The sequence below is a fragment of the Microcaecilia unicolor genome, chromosome 13 (assembly GCF_901765095.1).
Source record: "Microcaecilia unicolor chromosome 13, aMicUni1.1, whole genome shotgun sequence".
Taxonomy (NCBI): Eukaryota; Metazoa; Chordata; class Amphibia; order Gymnophiona; family Siphonopidae; genus Microcaecilia; species Microcaecilia unicolor.
Window position 1 is genome coordinate 100,686,806 of NC_044043.1, and position 23,859 is coordinate 100,710,664.

Below are 23,859 nucleotides of genomic sequence, written 5' to 3' on the forward strand. Positions count from 1 at the left end.
CAATGGAGCAATGAGCGGAGCTGGGGCAAAACTGGGTTGGGCTGGGGCAGGCCCTAAATCTCCTGCTGAGTGGATCAGCCCTCTTGGCATCTTGGGGGGGGGGGGGGGGGGGGGGGGGGGGGGGGGGGGGAGGGGGAGGGGTGAATGCAGTTTAATGGAAGGGGTAGGAAAGCTACATTTGGATAGAAGGGAAGGGAGTGGGGGGAAATGTGCATGAAGGGAAGGGAGGGGGGAAATGCTGCTCTTGGGATAGTAGGGAAGGGAGAGGGAATTGGAGTAAGGAAAGCATGCCAAGGGGGGGGGGGGGCAGAGGAAGAGATGCCAGTATCTGCAGGGAAAGAAGGAAGGAGCTGGACCTGCAGGTGCCAGAAGAGAGGAGCACTTGCTGGATCTCTGGAAGGTATGGGGAAGGAAAGAGAAAGGAATAGACGCTGTCTTGGAAGGTGGGAAGGAAGAGAGGGAGAGATGCTGATATGTGTGTGTGTGTGTGTGTGTGGGGGGGGGGGGGGGGGGGGCATAGGGGCCCCAAACAGTTATACTACATAGGGCAAGAGTAGGGACATAGAGATGGGAGATGCTCAATATGACAGGAAGATAGGGACAAGAACAGAGGGGAGATGCTGGGTAGGAGAAGACTGGAAGCAACAACATTAGAAAAACAATGACCAAAAGAACTTTTGTTATATTTGTTGACTAGAATAAGCTTCTGCCCGAATTCGTTTTAGACTATACTGCTGAGACCTTCCCTTTAGCGTCTGTAACAACTGCTGCTGCCCTTTAAGAGGCGTCACCGTGACGTCACGCGCCCTGGTTTTTAACAGTCGCTCGTCGCTCCGCCTCCATTCTACGAGGGCCCGGACGGAAATGAAGGAGTGCGCGCGCAGCGGTCCGCGGTGACGTCGTGACGCTGCGCAGGCGCTTTGCGGCCGGCGCTGCCCCTCTTCCGACTGGAAGCGTAAAATGGAAGATGAGGAGGTCGCGGATTGCTGGGAGGAAGCGGCCGACAGTGGGGTAAGAGGTCGGGGCCCGGGCGTTGGAGCGGCGCCGGCCCCAGTGACTGACCCGTGCGGCCGGTGGCTCCCCTGGAGCCCTAACAGGGAGGACGCGAGGCGCAGGCTGGTGAAGGCCTCTTAAAGGCGCAGAAGCCCATTTACAGCGCGGGCTCCTGAGGGGAGGAGGAGGAGGAGGAGGAGGCGGCAACAGGCGCTGGGTCTCAGGGAGAAGCTCTGGTGTCCCTGGCCGGGCCCACATGGCAGAGAGAAGGGCCTGGGCGTGACCCCAGATGCCAGGACAGAGCAGACAAGCCTGGAGAATTCAGACTTTGCTCCTGGGGGAATTAGGAGACGTTATAAAACGGGGTCCTCTGACACACCCCTAACTTTCTTCCTCCTCCTCGGGCTAGATCCACCCCAGTAGCCTAGTGGACTTTTGATCTGGGGAACTGGGTTCCATTCCCACTGGGCAAGTCACTTAACCCTCTATTCCCCAGGTACAAATAAGTACCTGTATCTGCTATGTAGTTGCAAAAACCACAGAAAGGCGGTACATCAAATCGCATTTATCTCTCTTCCTCTTCAGGTTCAACTTGAAGTTTTCTCTACCTGTTTCTCCAGGGTGGTCCCCCCCCTCCTCCTCCACAGACCCCAAAGTAACTTGCCTTTTCAGTTGTACCTCAAGTGTCATAATAAATCTACAGTCCACTCCCTTCCCTTTCTTCTCCCATGGTTCTCCAGCAAGAAACCCCAGTTCTCTCTCTATCTTTCTTTCTTAGACACCCCTTCAGCACACAGTTCTGTCCAAGTGCTCTCTCTGAAACATCCCTACCCTCCCACAGTGCTCTCTGATCCCTATTCCTACAACAGTCAAGGCACTACCCCAGCATAGTTGTATTTCAAAGCTACTGTCTTTTTTTTTTTAACAGTGCACTGCAGAAGCATCCCGTGGCCTTCTTTACTACCACACTTTTCACCCCCCATAGCTTTTTATTCTGAATACTGCTGTAGCAGTACCACAATTTTCTTTCTCTCTTCTCTCCCCCCCCCCCCCCCCCGGTGCACATTTCTCACTGTTCACAGTATACCTTACCCATTATATCTCATTTGACGTCCACCTTTCCTGCTTTCTACACCACCCAGACAGCCATCCCCCTCTACCTCTCTTTTCCAAGGCCCACACTCCTCCTGTTACTCCTGCCCCCCACCCCCGCTTGTCGCACAACCTTAGTTTCTCCCTTTCTTCCCCTGCTGCAGTGCACACACTCGTGGGACAGACTGTTTCTAGTGTTTGCCATTCTTTACCCCATCCCCTTAAGTCTAATTTGTAAAGGTCGGTGAGGAGGAAAGCTGCTGCTGCTGCATCTTAGGCTGTGTTGTGCTCTTCTAACATTCACAGCTGACTGCAGTATTTGAATCCTGTGGCAGTTCAAATACTGCGGTTGGCCCTGAGCGGTAGAGGCACACATAACCTAATATGCAGCCACTTTTACAAATTAGGTTCTGGTGAGGGGAGAGGGGTAAGGCAAGGCAAACATCTAGAAACAGTTTGTCCTAGAAGGGTATAGGGAAAGAAGGGCTAAGCTTGGGATTTGCGCCTTGGAAGGGAGGGAATCATGTAAATCACCAGCTGGTTTCTGCACTGAAGAGGCATTGTGGCGCATATACTGTATATACCTGTGTACCCATGTACAATATACTGCAAGTGGAGGGTGAAACACATGCTTAGTATGTTAAAAAAAATGATGTAAAGTATGTAAAATAACACATTAGTCTTCATGTCACCTAGATCACTAGGCTAAAAATATATATTTAAGTATAATCATGCACTGTCACTTTTGTAAATATTTGATATATGTGCAAACATCGAAACAGAGAGAAATGAAGGCAGGTAAAGATCACGTGGCCTATTCAGTCTGCCCATCCATGCCATCTACTATCTTTTCCTCTCCCTTAGGCCCTATGTACTTGTCCCAAGCTTTCTTGCATTTAGATACAGTTTTTGTCTCCATCACCTCCACCAGTAGGCCGTTCCATGAAACATTTCAGTAACTGACAACTGCTTTCATAGCTAGACATTACACTAGCCACTAGTAGGGCATAACATATTTGCATCACAAGAAATCTAATTGGAATTGTATTTACCACTGTTAAAATGTAAATACTTATTGTACTATAGTGTAAGGGATTGGGAAAGAGAGCTAACAGGGACAGTAGCAGAGACTTAAGGTAAATGAGATGTTGCTTATCTATCATGGCATGTGATCTCTGTATGTTTTGATCAATTTTATTCCTATCCTGTTTTCAGAAGAAACTTTGACTTTTATTTAAGAAAAATATTGTGGGCTTATTTATGTATTTGTAATTTCCAGGAGTATATCCTGTTATTTTTTGTATTTGTGAACTGTTTAGAACTATACGGTAATAACAATACATAAGTACCAATGTTAAGTTATGTTATAATACTAATGCTATTTCTGTAGCTCCAAATATGTAGCTCTGTATGGAGAAATACAAAAGCAATGCCAGCCCAAGAGTAGCTAATACTCTGGGGGCAGGGATTCTCAACCCAGTCTGGCTTTCAAGATATCGGCAATGAATATGCATGTGAGAAATTTGCACTGCCTCATGTATGTTCATTTTGCGTATCCTGAAAACCTGACTGGCTGGGTGTATCCTGAGTGCTGCTGGGTTGAAAACCCTTGCTTTAGGCAACATCTCGCCTTTTCATCTGCTGCCATCACTCTACCTTTGTCCTCTAAAACATGCACATGGGGCCTTTGAGTAGCCACATGAGCACCAGCCTTGCAGCATCTTGCCCTCCCTGATGAAAAATCTACTGGTTGAAGTGATGGGACACATCTGCTCTTGTGTGTGTGGGTACTCAAAGGCTCCCCACTGCACTGCTGCTCTCTTGCTGGAATGCTAGTCTGCCTAGCGGTGGGTCTGGCCCAGCATTAAAGTAAGGTTACATTTTTATCTCCCCTTCCTCCTGCCAATATTACGCAATAAATATTTCTCAGTGGTGTACACTGTCATCTTCGTTTCACTTTGAAATGTGAATGTGTGGTGCTGATGACAGAATTTGAAGTGAAACTGGCAGAGGAAGATAGATGCAGGTAAGAAGTGCTGCTCACCTGCTGGAAGGAGGAGAGAATGGAAGAAAGAATCACAGCAGATGGAATAAGAAACTTAATTTGTTTTATATAATAGGTTTCCTTAAGAAGTCAATGACCAGGGAAAGCCAGCTAAAAGAGTACAAGCCTGTTGAGTTTACTTTGAGATAGTTTAGGGTGGGGTTGGGTCTGGATCAGCAGGGGGGAGGGTCGGTTGGGTGTGTTTGTCAAGTTTGGATTGATAAGTGGAAGTGAGTTTGAGGGTTAAGATGGAGATTAGACCATGGGGGATGGGGAGAGAGATTGGGACCTCCATTTGGATGTGACAGTAGGGATTCCCTTTTCTGCTTTTCACCCTTTGGTTGTCGACGAGGAGTCATCCATCAAAATTGAAATCTGAATTCTGTAAATGGTAATAGACAGGTGCCTCTGTTAGAAGGGTGAGCAAATATGGGATGATGGCTCTACCACATCATCAATAAAAATTGTTGAAACATAAAATGCTAAAGCAGCCTCAAAGATTAAAGGTAGCTGGATATACAGTAGCTAGATCGAGGGCATAACGCACCAATTTAGGGCCCTGGTGCTCATAGTTCTGGCGCTAAAGCCAATAGTGCAAACCCCATAGTGTAAGTACAGCTCAGAAACCTAGCTCTCCAGTGCTAAAAGGAAATGATATTCAAATTTTTTGCACCCTATGAAACCAAAAGCATGGGGGAGGAACATGCCTGTCGCATGTACACAAATGCAATGATAAATCGCAGTTATAGGTCAATCCAATTAAACAGTGGGGGCTTATTTTACATAAATATTCAACATTTATACCCAACACCACAACTACTCAGAAGCAAATCATGTATAGCAACAATGCCAGAGGGTGGTGGTTAATGGAACTCACTCGGAGGAGGGAAAGGTGAGTAGTGGAGTGCCTCAAGGATTGGTGCTGGGGACTATTCTGTTCATTATATTTGTGAGTGATATTGCCGAAGGGTTAGAAGGTAAAGTTTGCCTTTTTGCAGATGATACCAAGATTTGTAACAGTGGACCCCAGAGGGACTGGAAAACATGAAAAAGGATCTGCAGAAGCTAGAAGAATGGTCTAATGTTTGCACTTCTTTGCATTGAATTTTAATTGCCAAAGTAATGCACTTAGGGAGTGGAAGTTCACAGAGACATATGTGTTAGGCAGTGAGGGTTTGTTATGTGCAGACAGGGAGAGGGATCTTGGGGTGATAGTATCTGAGGATCTGAAGGCGACGAAAAAGTGTGACAAGGCGGTGGCCGTAGTCAGAAGGATGCTAGGCTGTATAGAGAGAGGTGTAACCAGCAGAAGAAAGGAGGTGTTGATGCCCCTGTACAAATCATTGGTGAGGCCTCACTTGGAGTATTGTGTTCAGTTTTGGAGACCATATCTTGCGAAAGATGTAAAAAGATTTGAAGCGGTGCAATGAAAAGCTACAAAAATGATATGAGATTTGCGTTACAAGACATACAAGGAGAGACTTGCTAATGCAGTAGAACTAGAGGACATGAATTGAGGTTGAAGGTGGGCAGACTCAAGATAAACGTCGGGAAGTATTTTTTTCACGTAGAGCGTGGTGGATACTTGGAATGCCCTGCCACGGGAGGTGGTGGAGATGAAAATGGTAACGGAATTCAAACCTGCGTGGGATAAAGACAAAGGAATCCTGTTCAGAAGGAATGGATCCACAGAAGCTTGGCGGAGACTGTGTGGCAACACCGGTAATTGGGAAGCAAAGCTAGTGCTGGGCAGACTTCTAGGTCTGTGCCCTGAAAATGGCAAGGACAAATCAAGGTCAGATATACATATAAAGTAGCACATACAATTAGTTTATCTTGTTGGGCAGATTGGATGGTCTTTATCTGCTGTCATCTACTATGTTACTATGTAATTAACCCCACTCCTGAGCTGTTGATACATTTCCAGCATTAAGGGCAGCATTTGTTTCTGCACTGTTCTCTGAATGTTGGGAGGGAATACCAAATGACCTCAACATCCATTTGAATACATTTAAATACAAATTGTGGCCATCTTTGGCGTGCACGTTGTTTCCCATGGTAGAGCCCTCTGAACATTCTGTGCACATTAACTTGCGTGTACTTTTTGGGGGATGTTGCCAGGTACTGGTGACCTGGATTGGCCACTGTTGGAAACAGGATGCTGGGCTTGATGGACCTTTGGTCTGTCCCTGTATGGCAATACTTATGTGCTTATATAGTCCAGTGCTAATTGCCAGTGTTAGGTTTTGAAAACAGCTATACTGTGGCCGTGTCCATACATCTTCTCAGTGCAATGGAACATCAGTTATCACTTCACATCATATGTAAAACTCCAAGCTACTGAAGAACTTAAAGGACCTGGTGTACTGACCTCAGAAGTGCTTCATCTGGTACTGTACTTCTATCATGACGAATTACACACAATTGTCATCGGTCACCACCACCTCCCTATACCATTACACAAATTTTAAAGTTATTTATTCTTATGTTAAGAATAATTTTTGTACTCATCTGAACTATTGGTGTTTTTCTGCAGTGTCTGCTTAGATCTAGTGTTCACATTAGATCTAGTCGGCAGGAAGAGCATGGACTAATAGGGATATCTTAGAGGAATCTAAAAGCCAAACATGTGCCATGTCGGATGTTAACCTTCCCTAAGCCGACACTGCAGAAAAATGCCAATAGTTCAGATGTGTACAAAAATTCTTCTTAACATAAGAATAAATAGCTTTAAAATTTAATGGTATAGGGAGGTGGTGGTGATCGATGACGATTGAGGTTTGTAATTCATCACGGTAGAAGTGTAGTATCAGACGTGGCACTTCTGAGGTCAGTAAGCCACCAGATCCTTTGTTTTGAGCATCGACCCCCCCCCCCCCCCCCAGAAGTCTCTTCCAGCCATGCAGTGCACTGTTTGGTGGTGGAGGGAGTCACAGATAAGAGCAATTTACCTGAAAACGGAGTATGCAAGGGGGAGGGTGAAATAAAGATTGCATTTACTCTGAAGTGCCTCATTATAATACATAAAGATTACTTTAAGAGATAGTTGGAATTCTGGAGATAATTTAATGTTTTTGGAATTTGTTGTCTTTTAACAATTAAAAACACAAGCAGAATTCCAAAGAGATTAGAAAGCATTCTTTATAACTTAATTTGTTGAATTTCACACTACAAGTCAGTATTTGCTTGTTTTGGAACAAAAACAAACTAGTTATACAAGAACATTCTTGAATGCGTTGTTTGGTTTGTACTTGTATTTTGTTGGGGAAAATCCAAGTTGAACTTCATGCATCGGGTGGTGGGTTTTTTTTTTTAAATCTCTCTTCCTCTATCTTTCTCCGGTGCACTCCTGGATTTCTGTCTGAGGCCCCGATGACCAAAAGTAAACATGGGCACTACAGGCCATTAGGGCTGTACTTGCGCCTGCATTTACCTGCGCAGAATGATTAGAGGGGTCTAGCGCAGCAAACGAGCGTGCCAAGCCTTAGTGCAGATATTATGCAAATGTAGTCAAGCTCATTTAAATGAGGTCATTATGTATGCCTTCCCAATGATCAGAAAAGAGCTTCTGAAAGAAAGGTGCGTTACCGCTGTAAAAAAATAACGCCAAGTCCGAGCATGCATTAGGGTGTTGGATTTCCTATGATTCTCGTGGTTAGCACAGCAGACTTTGATCCTGGGGGAACTGGGTTAAATTCCCACTGTAGCTCCTTGTGACTGGGCAAGTCACTTAACCCTCCATTACCCCAGGTATGAATAACTACCTGTGTATACTATGTAAACCTCTTTGAATGTAGTTGCAAAAACCACAGAAAAGCGGTATGTCAAATCTCTTTATTTTCTCTCATGGTTCTTTCTGCAAAATCTACTGGTTTTGATTGCTGAAGCAGAAGGAAACCTGTGCAAGCCCTTGAGCACGGGTTGTGAGAAACAACCAGACCTGAACGTGAAGCACACATTGGCGTTCTATGTCAAAATTTAAAGCAGCCGTGCTTTAAAACAAACAAACAAACAAAAACAAAGCACACGTTGGTGTTTTGTTACTTGCATCTAAATATAAGAATCCAGGGAAAATAATTTAAAAACGCTTATATTTAGGCTGCAGAAACAGACACCAGTGTGTGCTTCATGTTCAGGTTTTACCAGCCTGATATGCACAGTGCTGAACTCTTCTACACATGCACCAAGCATTAGGGTAGTGGTGTGTGCTGGTCCAATTTTATTTTTATGTCGATATTCAGAAAAGTGCTGGAGTTTTGATCCTCTATCCCTCTGAATACTATTGTTGTTCTGTTATAGGGTGGGTTGTGGTTGGGAGGGAGGGAGGGGGATATCTTTTGAAAACTTGATGACTGGTATTATCCAATTTTTTCTTCCTGTTGTTGCTTGTCATCAATAAACATGATTTAAACACAAAATTTATAATTGAAATTTAAAAAAAAAGGAAGTGGAGGAAAACTTCAAACAATAATATTTGTATTAATAAAATAAATATTCAGGTAGGCAGCACACAGTCTGGGGAGGGAGGGTAAGACTGCATCTCTTCCCTCCTGTCTCTCCCCCTCCCCCCCCCCAGACAGACAAACAGCCTGCCTGAGTCACAGATCAGGCAGACAGCACACAAGATCAAAGCTGCAAGAACGCTTTATGACGCAATTGAGTAGGTCTGGCCACATCAGAGAAAATAGTAACTTTCTGAGCAAAAAAAAAAATATATATATATATATATTTTTTTTTTCTAGAAAAGTCTGCAAAATAAGCAACTTATGAAAAGACACCAGCAAGGTTGCTCTTTTAGCAATTGACTCCTGTAAAGCTTCTAAGAATCTAGGTGAGGATAGTGAGGATAGTGCTGGGCAGACTTAGAAGGTCTGTGCCAGAGCTGGTGGTTGGGAGGTGGGGCTGGTAGTTGGGATGCGGGGATAGTGCGGGGCAGACTTATACGGTCTGTGCCCTGAAGAGCACAGGTACAAATCAAATATGAGTTATCTTGTTGGGCAGACTGGATGGACCGTGTAGGTCTTTTTCTGCCGTCATCTACTATGTTACTATGTAGATAAAAAATCTAAACTTTTTAATCTCATCACATACTCCCTCCTTATCAGACTTTTGAACTCCAGAAGGCAAATAATACAATTTTGCAACTATTGAATCATCATAAGTTAATTGCAACACATCTTCTTTCATATAAATCTTGAGGATCTCCAATGGTGCCAAAAAATGTGTCATTGGAAAGTTAAAAATATGCAAGTTCTTGGCTCTTAATACATTTTCCAAGGGATTCCAACTGAAAATACGTAGACAAACTGTCTTTAATCATTGTAGCAGCTGGAGCATAAACAGTAACCATTTGAGATTCAGCTTTACCAAGCTATGATGCTAAATATATTAATTTGGAATCCTGCTCTGTCAATTTAGTTTCCTCTGTAAATCTAGCTAAATTGGAAAGATTTTCCTGAAGAGACTTCTCAACTTATAGCACACAAAACATCTTTCAAAAAGAAACTTCCTGAAAAGGACTAAGAATAGCTGGAACAAGTGAGGGAAGTGAAAGAGAAACTGGAGATGGTATCTTTCCTACTTCCTGGAGACCAGTACTTGGAGCTTGCTAATCCAAGAAGATAGAATCTGAATTATGAACTCCCTGTGGTTCCAAGGCAGTGCTCACTTTGGGGCTACCTCCACTGACAGGGAGAACAGGTTGAGGGGGTGGGGCAGGACCCCCAGGGGAAAGAGATGGTTCAGATAAGGAAGAGATAGTCAGTAGTGGTTGACAGCCAAGGCCTTCTGAAGATGGAAGTCCATGGGTCCCTGAATAACTGCAGGCTGTGTAGGTGGTCCTTTCTGAAAACTTTTGTGTTTTCCCATCTGAGAGAAGCAAGAAAGCCTGCTCCAAAGGGGCTCCAAAAGGGTAGGATCTGCCCCTTTGGTCACACACCATAAGTACATAACTAATGCCACACTGGGAAAAGACCAAGGGTCCATCGAGCCCAGCATCCTGTCCCCGACAGCAGCCAATCCAGGCCAAGGGCACCTGGCAAGCTTCCCAAACGTACAAACATTCTATACATGTTGTTCCTGGAATTGTGGATTTTCCCAAGTCCATTTAGTAGCGGTTTATGGACTTGTCCTTTAGGAAACCGTCTAACCCCTTTTTAAACTCTGCCAAACTAACCGCATTCACCACGTTCTCCGGCAACGAATTCCAGAGTTTAATTATGTGTTGGAGGAAAAAATATTTTCTCAGATTTGTTTTAAATTGACTACACTGTAGTTTCATTGCATGCCCCCTAGTCCTAGTATTTTTGGAAAGCATGAACAGACACTTCACATCCACCTGTTCCACTCCACTCATTATTTTATATACCTCTATCATGTCTCCCCTCAGCCGTCTCTTCTCCAAGCTGAAAAGTCCTAGCCTCCTTAATCTTTCTTCATAGGGAAGTCGTCCCATCCCCAACAGGCACGTGTCACGGCAAGGACAGTTTTATGCCACTGGGGACCTTGCACCAATTGGAATGTTCCGGGGCGCCTTACAAACCACCTGCAGCAGGGTAATAGGTCAGCCTGCCGGATTGCAAGTTTATATGTCTGTGCCCTGAAAATGGTAGATACAAATCAAGTTCAGCCAACGCACGAGAATGCAAGGAATTCCTCCACTTATGGGATCTCAAATGGCCACACATGTAAGCAACCCACGTCAAAGGGCACACACTTGACCTCATCTCACATAAATTGTCCACAGTCCAAAACTTAATAATAACTGATATTAAATGGACAGAAACACCATGGACTGACCACTACATGGACTGACAATCCCTAAACTGCCGGAAGAAGAGCTCACACCATATACAAGAACACACAACCTACAGCACAAAAGGCCAAATAGACTCGAAAACATTCTGGCAACAAATATACAATAGCAAATGGACAACACAAACGGACTCCATACACTACCTCTCTAACTAGGACAAAAATGCAGAAACATACTAGACGAAATAGCACCCTTACAAACAAGAACACCACAAAGACATATCTCGATACCATGGTTCAACGACGAACTGAAAAAAACTAAAAACACAATCCAGGAAACTCGAAAGAGCTCAACACTTGGAAACAATTACAAAGAAAATACAAATATGCAATAAGACAGGCCAAATGGTCATATTACAGAACCAAAATAGGACCAGACTACAAAGACGCAAAGAAACTATACCAACTCGTAAACAAACTACTAGATACCACCTTGGTCACAACAACCAACACAGACATCCCATCTGCAGACTAACTTGCTAAATATTTCAATGAAAAAATTGTAAATCTATGTAGCACACTTTCTCTTGACAACACTGATATTGAAAATTTCATCAACGGTCTGGACCCAACCCCTGGAGAATATCCAGCGGACCGAACCTGGTCAAACTTCGCTCTCCTCACCACCGAAACAGTTACCCATGCGATTCATAAGTTCTCTGACACTCACTGCAAATTGGATATGTGCCCCAGCTACCTGATAAAATCCGCCCCCGACCGCTTCATAGCAGACCTCGCATCCCACCTAAACTACTTACTCCAACAAGCTCACTTCCCTAAGGAAAATGTCAACATCCTACTCGGCCCAATTCCTAAAGACACCAAGAAAAAGACAAGCAAACTCACCAATTACTGCCCAGTAAGTAGCATCTATCCCACTAGCAGTCAAACTGATGGAAAGCATGGTAACCAAACAACTCAGTGAGTACATAAACAAATTCTCAATCCTACATGAATCACAATCAGGATTTCGCCCCCTCCATAGCACTGAAACAGTACTCATTACACTCCTGGCCAAATTCAAGCAGGAAATAGCAACAGGTAAAAGCATACTTCTCCTTCAATTCGACATGTCTACTGCATTCGACATGGTAAACCATAATATACTACTAAGACTCCTAGATTACTTTGGTATTGGTGGAAACATACTTAGTTGGATCAAGGGTTTCCTAACCAGTAGAACGTACCAAGTGAAATCAAATTCAAACATACCATCACCGTGGAAAGCCGACTGCGGAGTACCTCAAGGATCACCACTATCACCGATCCTCTTCAACCTAATGATGACACCACTAGCCTCAACCCATTCATCTATGCAGATGATGTCACACTATACATACCTTACAAACATGACCTGACAGAAATTACCAGTGAAATCAAGCTCAGCCTAAACATGGACTCTACAGATAAAACACACTGTCTCATCCTATCATCCCAATACACTACGAACAAACCCACAAATATAAACACCCCAGACTACACCCTCCCTATCTCAGACAGCCTGAAAATCCTCGTCGTTACTATCAACCGTAACCTTATACTTGAGAGCCAAGTTAACTCTACAACTAAGAAAATGTTCCACTCAATGTGGAAACTCAAACGCGTGAAACCATTCTTCCCGAGGGAAACATTTCACAGCTTGATACAATCAAGGGCACTAAGCCATGCAGACTACTGTAATGGCATTTACGCAGGATGCAAAGAACAACTCATAAAGGAACTTCAGACCACTCAAAATACAGCAGCCAGGCTTATATTTGGAAAAGCGCAATTCAAAAGCACCAAACCCCTCCGAGAAAAACTACACTGGCTACCAATCAAAGAACGTATTGCTTTTAAAATCTGCACCCTGGTCCATAAAATTAATTATCTACGGCGAAGCCCCGGGATACATGACAGACCTCATAGACCTACCAATAAGAAACACAATCGGATCAACACGAACATACCTAAATCTCCACTACCCAAGCTGCAAAGGACTCAAATACAAATCAACCTATGCATCTAGCTTCTCCTACATAAGCACACAACTGTGGAGCGCACTACCAAAAGCCGTGAAAACAATGTATGACCACCTGAACTTCCGGAAATCATTAAAAACCAACCTGTTCAAAAAGGCATACGCTATCGACCCAACTTAAGTGTCTAAACCTTGCAACACAGCTAAACCAAAGCTCGTAATAGACTCTGCATAACTCTTCCTCTCTACGATTCCCCAATGTGTCTATAACACATGAACCTTATTCAACCACAACAATTCTTTGTATTTGTTTCTCTACCGGAGATGGCGAAAGCCTCTATGGTACAATGTAAGCCACATTGAGCCTGCAAATAGGTGGGAAAATGTGGGATAACAAATATGAACTCCTATACATATATCCAGAACTGCCTTACAATATTTGCTCGTTAAACTACTATCACGTTTTATCATGATCATGTTACCCAAGATCCTTCTGTTATACTAAATGTATATTTTCTTATATATTTCCACTATTCATGATGTATTGTAAGCCACATTGAGCCTGCAAAGAGGTGGGAAAATGTGGGATACAAATGCAATAAATAAACTTATACGCGCTACTTTATATTTTTATTTATCTTGTTGGGCAGACTGGATGGACTGTACAGGTCTTTTTCTGCCATCACCTACTATGTTACTATGTTACATGTTATGTTAATGAAACAAAATCTTAGTGCATGCTGATGTTGACAGGAGGTGAGGATTGTGACAGTATAAATTCTGAAAGAAATGGGTCTCGGACAAGTCTAACATTAGTGAATAAAGAAGCAAATGTGTTTCCCCTTATCCTTAAATCCAAGCTCACTGCGCCCTAAATAATAGAACTAACCAAGGGTATTTTGAAAATAAAACAATTATTTTATTTACAATAGGAACAGAAATAATGTGCAAAGAAGGCATGAATAAAGACAAGAAGTCTTATGATAGAAACAGCTTGAGGTAAATGCACATAAATCCCTAACTAGACTCTTAAGTAAAAGAGAGGCGTATTTTCAAAGCACTTAGACTTACAAAGTTGTGTATTAACTTATGGAACTTTGTAAGTTAAGTGCTTTGAAAATGAGCCCTAGACTCACTCTGAACCTACGGCACATATACAAAGGTATATAGCAAGTATACAACCTGATGCAGACCTTCCTCAGATGGTCAGTCGGGTCCCATGCAGGTCTGCTCTTTGGATGGCATATAAACACAGCAGCCTTTGCATCATATAAGAACCCCTTTTTATACAGAAATCATGGGTGGCAGCTTTACTAATGATACATATTCTGGCCTTGTGGGTGACGTTCATATAATTTGTTTATCCCAAATATTGTGGCTTCAAGGGCCAACTGCTTGCCTCACTGGCACAACGCTGAAGAAGCAACCTTGACAAGAAGCCGGGGTTTCATACACAGTGTGCGATTTGCCAGCCACAGTGTCTGTCCAGCTGCAAGGGTAATTCCAAGAGTCCTTGGCCATTTTGGCCACAATGTTGATGCTGATGGCAATCTGGTTGTTCTAACACATTGGGACCCATCACCAGTCTTCGTATGCAAAGTCGCAGCTTCAGCAAGCAATAGGTTTTGCACTAAAAGATGAAATAAACAATAGGGATGCATTTCTGAAGTCAGGTTATTAATGCTGGATAGGGCCAGATATTATGATTCCCATATACCATTGCTATATAGGCACACATCTAGTGCGTCATAGTGCTGGTTTTGCTCCTATAATAGCAGCCAGGATTTCACAAGCAGCCTCCGCCCCAAACTGGGGTAAATCCACTGATGAAAGATATGCCTCTACGGCTTCTGGAGGAATCTTTATGTTAAAAAGGCTTAAAATAATAATAAAAAGAGGACAATATGACATGTCTGAGTACCTCTCCCTGATGTAATAGCTCTTTGCAGGATCGTGGATGAACCAGATGGGCCAATAGTTTACCCGTTCAATTATCCTTTAGGTTAAAACCAAAACCAAACCCTGCAGCTGATAAATAAGAGAGAATAGTAACTAGAGAGAGCTGAGGGACGCTTTTTTTTGTTTGTTTTTTTTGTTCTTTTCCTTCCAATACAGGAGTTTCCTTCTCCTTTGGAGCTTCCAGCTGTAGTGGATTGTGGTAGCATAATCCTCTGTCAGAGTTTGTGATTCCCCCCCCCTCCCGATGTTTAATTCTCTTAGATCCTAGTTACTGAGCTACACAGGTGGGTCATCTACACCAGGTGTCATAAGCTACTGTTCTTTCTGGAACCCAATAAACGTGCACTCTCAGCTGATGAATAGTGCAACACAGCAAGTCTGTATTCTGAAAGCAAGACATGTAAATTATTTTAACAATCCATTAGTTTTCAAGCCGTTTTTTGGGGGGGAGGGAGGGTGTCCAGATATAGTTGATCCAGGACACATTCTTCTATGAAGTAATTGTGTAGCACGAAAACTGCCATATTTCAGTACCATCGAGAAAGCAAATTGTTTCTCTGGCAATGGACCTGGAAACAGATGGTCTGAATCTTTATAGCACTGCATGGGGTTTATCTGTTTCTCTAACAATACACAGTGATAAAAACTGAGCAATGCTTTTCATTTTCTGTTTTCTAGGAAATAGACAGAAGATTGGAAAAGAAATTGAAAGTCTCCCAAAAGGAAAGGTAAGCTAGCTTCGTGGTGTGTGATCATTGGTATATGGTTAAGGTAGTGATTATTCATAAGGGATTTTCCTCGGTTACCTGCCTTGAGCACTTTTGTTGAAAGATGGGATACAAATTGAAGTAAATGAATGTGCCAGGGCGTAACGTTAGATGAGATGCTGCTTGGATAATGCATGTGCTGTAGAGCTCAAGCCTTTCTTAATTTTACCTTTGTACAGGGAAAAGGGAGGCCCAAACCAGATGTTTCCAGTAGACTAAGCTAAAATCTTAAAAATTGCAGAAAATGTTCAGCTATCTTTCTCCCCCCACCCCACCTAGCCCATAACTTTTCTGTTTGCCCTATTGTTAAGAAACTTTTTCTTTTCATATCAGTGCATATATGTGGATTGTAGCAGCAGTGTGCATCCCATAAAGTAGAGTGGATTAGTTTGGGTGGAACATAGAATCATGATAGTAGATAAGGACCAAATGGCCCATCCAGTCTGTCTTTCCTCAATAACCACTAGCTCCTTCGTTTCCTAAGGGATCCCATGTGCCTGTCCCACGCTTTCTTAAATTCCGAGACAGTTCTCGTCTCCTCAACCTCCATCGGGAGGCCATTCCACGCATCCACCACCCTTTCCATAAAATAGTATTTTCTTAGATTCCGCCTAAGCCTGTTTCCTCTTAACTTCATCCTATGCCCTCTCATTCCAGAGTTTTCCTTCATTTGAAAAAGGCTCACCACCTGTACTTACTGAGGTATTTAAACATGGCCTTTAAAAGTGACAGCAAATAGAGACCTGAATGGTCTATCCCGTCTGCCTAACAGTCACGTTTATTATCAATTCAAGATTAAATCAACAATGAGCGTAATAATTATATACTTGATCATGGTCGGTCTTTGGTGTTTCTGGGACATAGACTGTAGAAGTGTGCCCGGCTGTGTTCTTATGTTCCAACTACTGAAGTTTGTTTATTTATTTATTGCATTTCTATCCCACATTTTCCCACCTATTGGTAGGTTCAGTGTGGCTTACATGGAACAATGGGGCGGTTACAATGCATCACGTGGGGTTAGCGATTCAATGGAGACAGCGAGAGTCTGTAGAGGTCTCTCACAGAAGTATTGAGTTAGATTAAGACCTTAGTGAATTCCATGTGGATTACATGCTTCATGGTTAGGGGGTAGTTAGAGAGTCGAATAAGATCATAACAAGTCAAAGTAGGGTTACAGATTGGGCTTGAGCCTTTTCCATTTAATCTGTCTGGTTTGTGGTTATGTCCGATTGGTTCCCCGGAACGTTAGGTTGATTTGACTGGGATGTGTTTTTTGAATAGGTGGGCCTTCAGGTGTTTTGGGAAGTTTAGGTATTTGTCTTTCAGTTTTAGGTCTTTGGGGTTTGTGTTCCAGGTTTTGGTGCTGATATAGGAAAAACTATTTGCGAGAGTCGATTTGTATTTGATGTCTTTGAATGATGGGAAGTGAAGGGTAAGGTAGGATCTTGCTGATTTGTTTATGTTCCGAACTGGTAAGTTGGTCATATAGTTTGGTGAGAGACTGAATATTATCCTGTATACCAGCGAGCTGATGTTGAAGGCGATATGGTCCTTGATTGGTAACCAGTGGTGTAGTTTCAGGAGGAGGGGTTTAGTGCTGTTGAATCTTGATTTTCCGAAGATGAGTCTTGCTGCTGTGTTTTGTGCCATTTGTAGTTTATTTAGGATTTGCTCTGCATCCTTTATAGATTCCATTGCAGTAATCCATGTGGGTCAGTATCATGGTCTGAATTAAGTTGCAAAAAATGTCTTGTGGTAAGTATTGTTTTATGCATTTGAGTTTCCACATAGAGTGAAACATTTTCTTTGTGGTGACTTTAGCTTGTTGTTCGAGAGATAAGACCCAGTCTGTGGTGTTGCCTAGTATTTTTGGGTTGTCTGCGATTGGGAGAAGTGAGCCCAGTGCATTGATTGGTTTAAATTGTGTAGTGTTGCATGGGGATGATAGTACCAGGCAGAGTATTTTGTCCCTGTTAAGTTTTAGCTTGAATAAAGATGCCTAGGCTTCCATAATATTCATGCTGGTTGTGATTTTTGGCGTCTATTTCAGATGGGTTGTTTTCACCAGGATGTAGATTGTAACATCAGTGTATAAGAATGGATTGAGATTGTGGTTGGCTAGGGATTTGGCTAGTGGGATCATCATTAGGTTTAATAAGATGGGTGAGAGTGGTGACTCTTGTGGGACTCCGCTTTCCGGGGGAGGGGGGATTTCAGAGTTTGCCTTGACTTGGTATGATCTGGTGGTAAGGAAACCTTTAATCCAGGAGAGTATTTTTCCTCCTATTCCTATCTTGTCCAGTATTCTTAGTAGAATTTGATGGTCCACCATGTCGAAAGCACTCAACATGTTGAATTGGAATAATAGGATATTATTGCCTCTTGCTATTTCATGTTTGAATTTAGTATCGGATAGTGAAAATGAAAGTGCCTAGGGAGGGGTTGGAGTGTGTGTCACAACAATGGAATAATGATCTGGGTAAGGATTATACGTACCCACAGTTCTGTGCACTGTTTCGGACACTTTATGAAATGGTTAAATCTGCAGATTTACAGGAAACTCAATTTAAAATACTACATAGAGCATACATTTCAAGGGATAAGGGAGTTATGATGGGGCTCTGGGAGTCTGATAGGTGCAGCAGATGTCTGAAGGGGAAAGGTACACTAGTACATGCGTTTCTAGAATGAAATAACCTTGCCATTTGGAACGAGGTGCTTAATTTGATTAATAAGGTGATACAACAAGAACTGAAGTGGGATTACGCCACTCTACTTTGGGGAGACCAAGCCTTGATGGAAGAGCAGGGCCTTACTCAGGCTCAGAGTATGTGGCCCTGTTGTTAGCACGGAGGACTGTTTTACAGTTCTGGACTAGCACAGATACTATTACGTATGACTGCTGGGGTGTAAAAATGAAGGCAGTAGGTACACATGAGAAAACTATATACTGCAATTCTACTCGACTGGACAATAGGCAGTATGCTCTAATTTGGAAACGTTATCTGGAGATGCTTGACCGGGGAGGGAGGGGATTCTCGTCAGTGTGGATGTGGAGGGATTGAATGGAGAAGGGTTATTGAAGAAGTGGATGTTGAGGATTCGGAATGGGTGTAAATGAGCTGAAAGATGGTTCAGGGGATAAGGGGGGGGTTCTTAAAGAAAAAAGGAAAAGTCATTACTAAGCTGCCTTTGGCTACAAGATCTCAACCTGGGGCATTTTGTTTTTTCTCGTTTGATTCTGACAGTAACTTGCTGATTTAACGTGCTCACTGTATTTTTTAATGCTTTGTATGACGTTTGGAAAAATAAAAAAATAAAAAGAACAGGACTTATACTCCGCTCAAGCAATGCAGTTCAGAGCTGCTAACAAACTTAGGGCCCTGTTTATTAAGCTGCACTATAGGTGCACTAGTGTTTTTAGCACACGATAATGCTAAAGACACTCGTAGAAATATATTGTAATATATAGTAATGTGGGATTTTACTGTTTATCTGCAGATTGTGCACTGCAACGTTTTGGGCTTTTCCACTTTTTTAAATTGCAGGTCTTGTGTTAATGTCTCATTTGAGAGTGGTACCTGCTGAGAGGTAATGTGGGAATTTACTGTTGATAGCTGCAGATTGTACACAGCAGGTTTTGAGGGTATTTTCACTTTTATTTTTTTAACTACATGAATCACCTTATCGACGTCCCAACCAGGAACAGTTTGAGGTCTTCCCGTACTTACCTTAATCTACACCTTCCCAACTGCAAAGGTATTAAGTACAAATCCCTCTACGCATCCAATTTTTCCTTTTTAGGTAGCCAGCTTTGGAATGCTGTACCAAGACCTATCCGTACCATCAACGGCCTTATGCCCTTCAGAAAAGTCAGCTGAAGACCCTTCTCTTCAAGATAGCCTACCCTAACGATTCAACTTACCAAAACTTGCCCACATGATTCTTATTGACAATAGTTATACATTGACCATGTTTCCCATTATCCTTTTTGCTACCCCATATCCATTCCTTTCCATCTTTCTACGCCTACCTAGTATGTAATGTTGCAATAATGATGTTGGCTCAGTATCATAGACAGTATTAATATTTGAAATTGATCTTCTTTGAAGAATTTATGTATCTGTCAAAGCTTTCTAAGGGGCACAGAAGTTTTCTTTGTTAGAAAAAATTCATTTGTGGTTCCAAGGTTTTCAAAATGAAATCCTAAAATTTTGATAGAAGTTGACCATTTATATTCTATTTCCTTAATAGATAACATTAATGGGATCAGATCTGAATTATTTCCAAAGCATAACAACTCTGTTTTATCCATGTTTAACTTAAATTTATTCGTATGCATCCAAATTTCTATTAAGTTTATTTCCTTCTGAAGCCTGGACAATTCTAGCTATGAAAAATAGCTATGAAGGATTAATATAGAAATATTATCTGCATAGATATGTTATAAAACCATTTTTCTCAAATCCTAAAGAACTTTAAAAAACATGAAAAAGTATTGGGGAGATAGGTGAAACCTGGGGTACCCCATGTGGATTTTTCCAACTGTCTGAAAAGCTTGTATTCATCTTAACTCTATAGGATCTATTTTCCAAAAACCTTGAAACCATCTATGTACCTGACCTATGATCCCAATTTCCTCAAAAATCATTAACAAAATATGATCAATAAGGTCAAAGGCACAAGACAAAGCAAATTGAAGAAGTGCCTGTTTTCCTTCACTAAGTTGAGAACGAAAGTTATTAATCAGTGAACCAATAACTGTTCCAGTGCTAAACAATAAGTGAAATTCAGACTGAGAATAATGTAAAATATTATACTGGTCTAAAAAAACTGTTGAACCATGACTAAACCCTAAATCCTCCGTTAATTTAATAGAGGGGTATAGATGCCACTGGTCTGTAATTAGATGTGACCTGATTAGATTCCTTCTTGTCCTTAGCAGTAGGTGTTGCAATGATTTCTCCTAATTCGGCAGGAAAAATCCTAAATCCAACTGAGATCGAATCCACCTAAAAGTCTGGTGGATCTGCTTTCATAATACCTGGCAAGCAAGTATCCAAACAACAACAACAAGATCATGTGTAAAAAGAGAACTAAATGTTTTCAAATGAATTGGAGTAAAATCTGCCTAGCTTCTATCTAGCAGACTAGATTGATGCATTCAGATAACCACTTACCTCTTTTCTGTTCAACATTTGCAGAAAATCAAAATCTCCTCCAAAAATCCCAATTGTGATTCAAGACGAGTCGCTTCCTGCAGGGCCACCTCCGCAGATCAGAATCCTAAAGAGACCCACGAGCAACGGTGTGGCTAGTATCACCAACGCCAGCAGGCCTACAGTTCCTGTCAAATCTTTAGCACAGAGAGAAGCGGAGTACGCAGAAGCACGGAAGAGAATCCTGGGCAGCGCTAGTGCAGAGGAGGAACAGGAGAAGCCAATTATAGACAGGTAAGACACTGGGAACAGAGGGCAGTAGCTGTATGTGTGTTTTAGTATTTAAGCTCACCTTCCCTCAGATTCCAGTGCATCTGTTCAGACACTGTAGATGGGTTTTATTGTAAGATGATTTTGTAGACTTGGGATTGTTCCTAGAGAGATATACAAGAAATAGCACGGCATCCATCTTCAAAAGTTTAAATAAATGTGTTTGCCAGTAATGTTCAAGTGATATATATATATTTTTGATCTGGTACTTTCTTCCATCTTTCTGAGTTGGAAACAGAATTGGGATCTTGGTACTATAAGCATTGATTCACAAATACCTGGAGGTTTTCCACCCTTTTCTTTTCTTGCCTCCATCAGCCTACCCAGTCTGATGGTCTTAGGCTGGTGGGGGCCAAGCACCAGGGCTCGTCCTGTAACCCTGCACTGATGGGCTTAATACGGCCACTAGATGTTACCATTCTTCAAAGACCATGACTTCCTCCTTTCTAGGGACTGTGACCCAGGAAGCTGAAGATCCAACTCAGAAAATTAACTAGGGACAAGCTGCATGGCAGCAGTCACTACTCGACCAGCCTTCTAGTAATTTTTATAATGTATATTACTAAGAACATAAGAATAGCCATACTGGATCATACCAATGGTCCATCTAGCCCAGTATTCTGTTTCCAACAGTGGCCAATCCAGGTCACAAGTACCTGGCAGAATCCCAGATAGTAGCAACATTCCATGCTACCAATCCCAGGGCAAGCAGTGACTTCTCACATGTCTGTCTCAATAGCAGACTATGGACTGTTCCGCCATGAATTTTTTAAACCCAGATATGTTAACCGCTTTAACTACATCCTCTGGCAGTGAGTTCCAGAGCTCTAGTCGCTGAGTGAAAAAAAAAATTTCCTCCTGTGTGTTTTAAAAGTGTTATGATGTAACGTTATTTAGTGTCACCTAGTCTTTTTACTTTTTGAAAGAGTAAAATATCGATTCACTTTTACTTATTGTACACCACTCGGGATTTTGTAGTCCACTATCATATTCCCTCCTCAGCCATTTCTTTTCTAAGCTGAAGAGCCCTAACCTCCTCTTTAGCCTTTCCTCATATGAGAGGAGTTCAATCCCCATTATCATTTTGGTCACCCTTCTTTGAACTTTTTTTTTTTTTAAATTCTGCTATATCTTTTTTTTCTTTTTTTGAGATATGGTGACCAGGATTTTATGCAGTACTCAAGGAGAGGTCACACTATGGAGTGATTTAGAGGCATTATAATATTCTTTGTCTTACTTTTCCATCACTTTCCTAATAATTCCTAGCATCTTGTTTGCTTTTTTTTGGTTGCCACCACACACTGGGCAGAAGATGTTATCATATTATCTACGATGACACCTAGATCGTTTTCTTGGGTGCTAACTCCTAAGGTGGACTCTAGCATCAAGTAGCTATGATTTGGATTATTCCTCCCAATGTGCATCACTTTGCATTTATCTACATTAAATTTCATCTGCCATTCGGATGCCAGTGTTCGAATTTCCTAAGGTCTTCCTGCAATTGTTCAGTCCACGTGTGTTTTAACAACTAAGAATAGTTTTGTGTCATCTGCAAATTTAATCAGCTCACTTGTTTTGGTTTCCAGATCATTCATAAATATGTGAAATAGCACCGGTCCCAGTACAGATTCCTGTGGCACTCTAGTATTCCCCCTCCCCACATAGCAAGAAGCATGACAATTACGTACTAAAAAAACAAAACAAAACCCTTCTTCGGCATTTCTCCAGACCGGCCCAGACGGATGGGTTATGCACTTCTATCAGCAGGTGGGGACTGAGAACTACAGACTTCTGACAGACAAACACCCCCCCCCCCCCCAAATTTGTAACCTGAACAAGACTTCAGTGTTTTACTAGAAATTTGTCGTATGTGTGTGTGTATATATATATATATATATATATATATATATATATATATATATATATATATATATAAACACACACACGACAAATGTCTAGTAAAACATTGAAGTCTTGTTCAGGTTACAAGTTTAATATATAGGACAGAATGTGAAAACGGACAGAATTGTTTATTACAGGTAACTTTTAAGGTTAATTATTTCTATTGTTGTGGATCGATCTTATCAAGTGAGTTTTCAATTGTTTGCAAAATATGAGATAATCTTCAATTTGACAGATTTGTTTGGCACAATCTTCCATCTAGATGTCCTTTGGTATGAGGAAAGTGTAGTATAAAAGTATCAATACTTAGCTACGAGAAGTTTGTCTTTGTCTAATTTTCGTTTAGTCAGCTGCAGCACTCTGAACATGTGTTATCCCCTCCTACCAGCAGATGGTGGTAGAGGAAAGGCTAGGCTTCTCCAGTGAACTGCTGGTGCTCTGGGAAAGTGCCAGTATTCATCTGCCAAAGCAGCAACAGGTTCCTTTGTAACGTACACACATGCCCCATCAACCACTGCAGCTACAAAAGAAAACACGAGCAAGCTTTGTTCTATGTAATCAGAACGCCTTGTCAGTTCTATATTTATCTTTGTGAGCCACATTGAACTTAAATTTCTTTTGAGATAATGTGGGATATAAATGTCATAATAAATAAACTAGCTCTAGCCTACCAAGGGCAGCGTGGTGGGATGGTCCACCTCTGGTACAAGCAACAAGGGGGTGTGTGGAGCAGGCATACGGTTGTTGACTCTACTGGTCCCTTGCCCTGGAACAGGAAGTTGATGTCAGAGGGGGGCAGGGAACCTGCAGAGCCGACAGCCACGGGCTTCTCCGTACACC

At 42.1% G+C, this 23,859-nt stretch overlaps 1 protein-coding gene across 1 annotated transcript in view; it reads left to right on the forward strand.

Annotated features, from left to right (window-relative positions):
• Nucleotides 1-859: 859 nt before the first annotated feature.
• SZRD1 (SUZ RNA binding domain containing 1) overlaps nt 860-23,859 on the forward strand; it is a 28,027-nt gene continuing 5,027 nt past the window's right edge. The window contains exons 1-3 of the mRNA XM_030222348.1: nt 860-1,011; nt 15,540-15,589; nt 20,833-21,081. Of these exons, the coding sequence (XP_030078208.1) occupies nt 961-1,011; nt 15,540-15,589; nt 20,833-21,081 (350 nt within the window). The 5' untranslated portion in view covers nt 860-960. The remainder of the gene's footprint in view (nt 1,012-15,539; nt 15,590-20,832; nt 21,082-23,859) is intronic.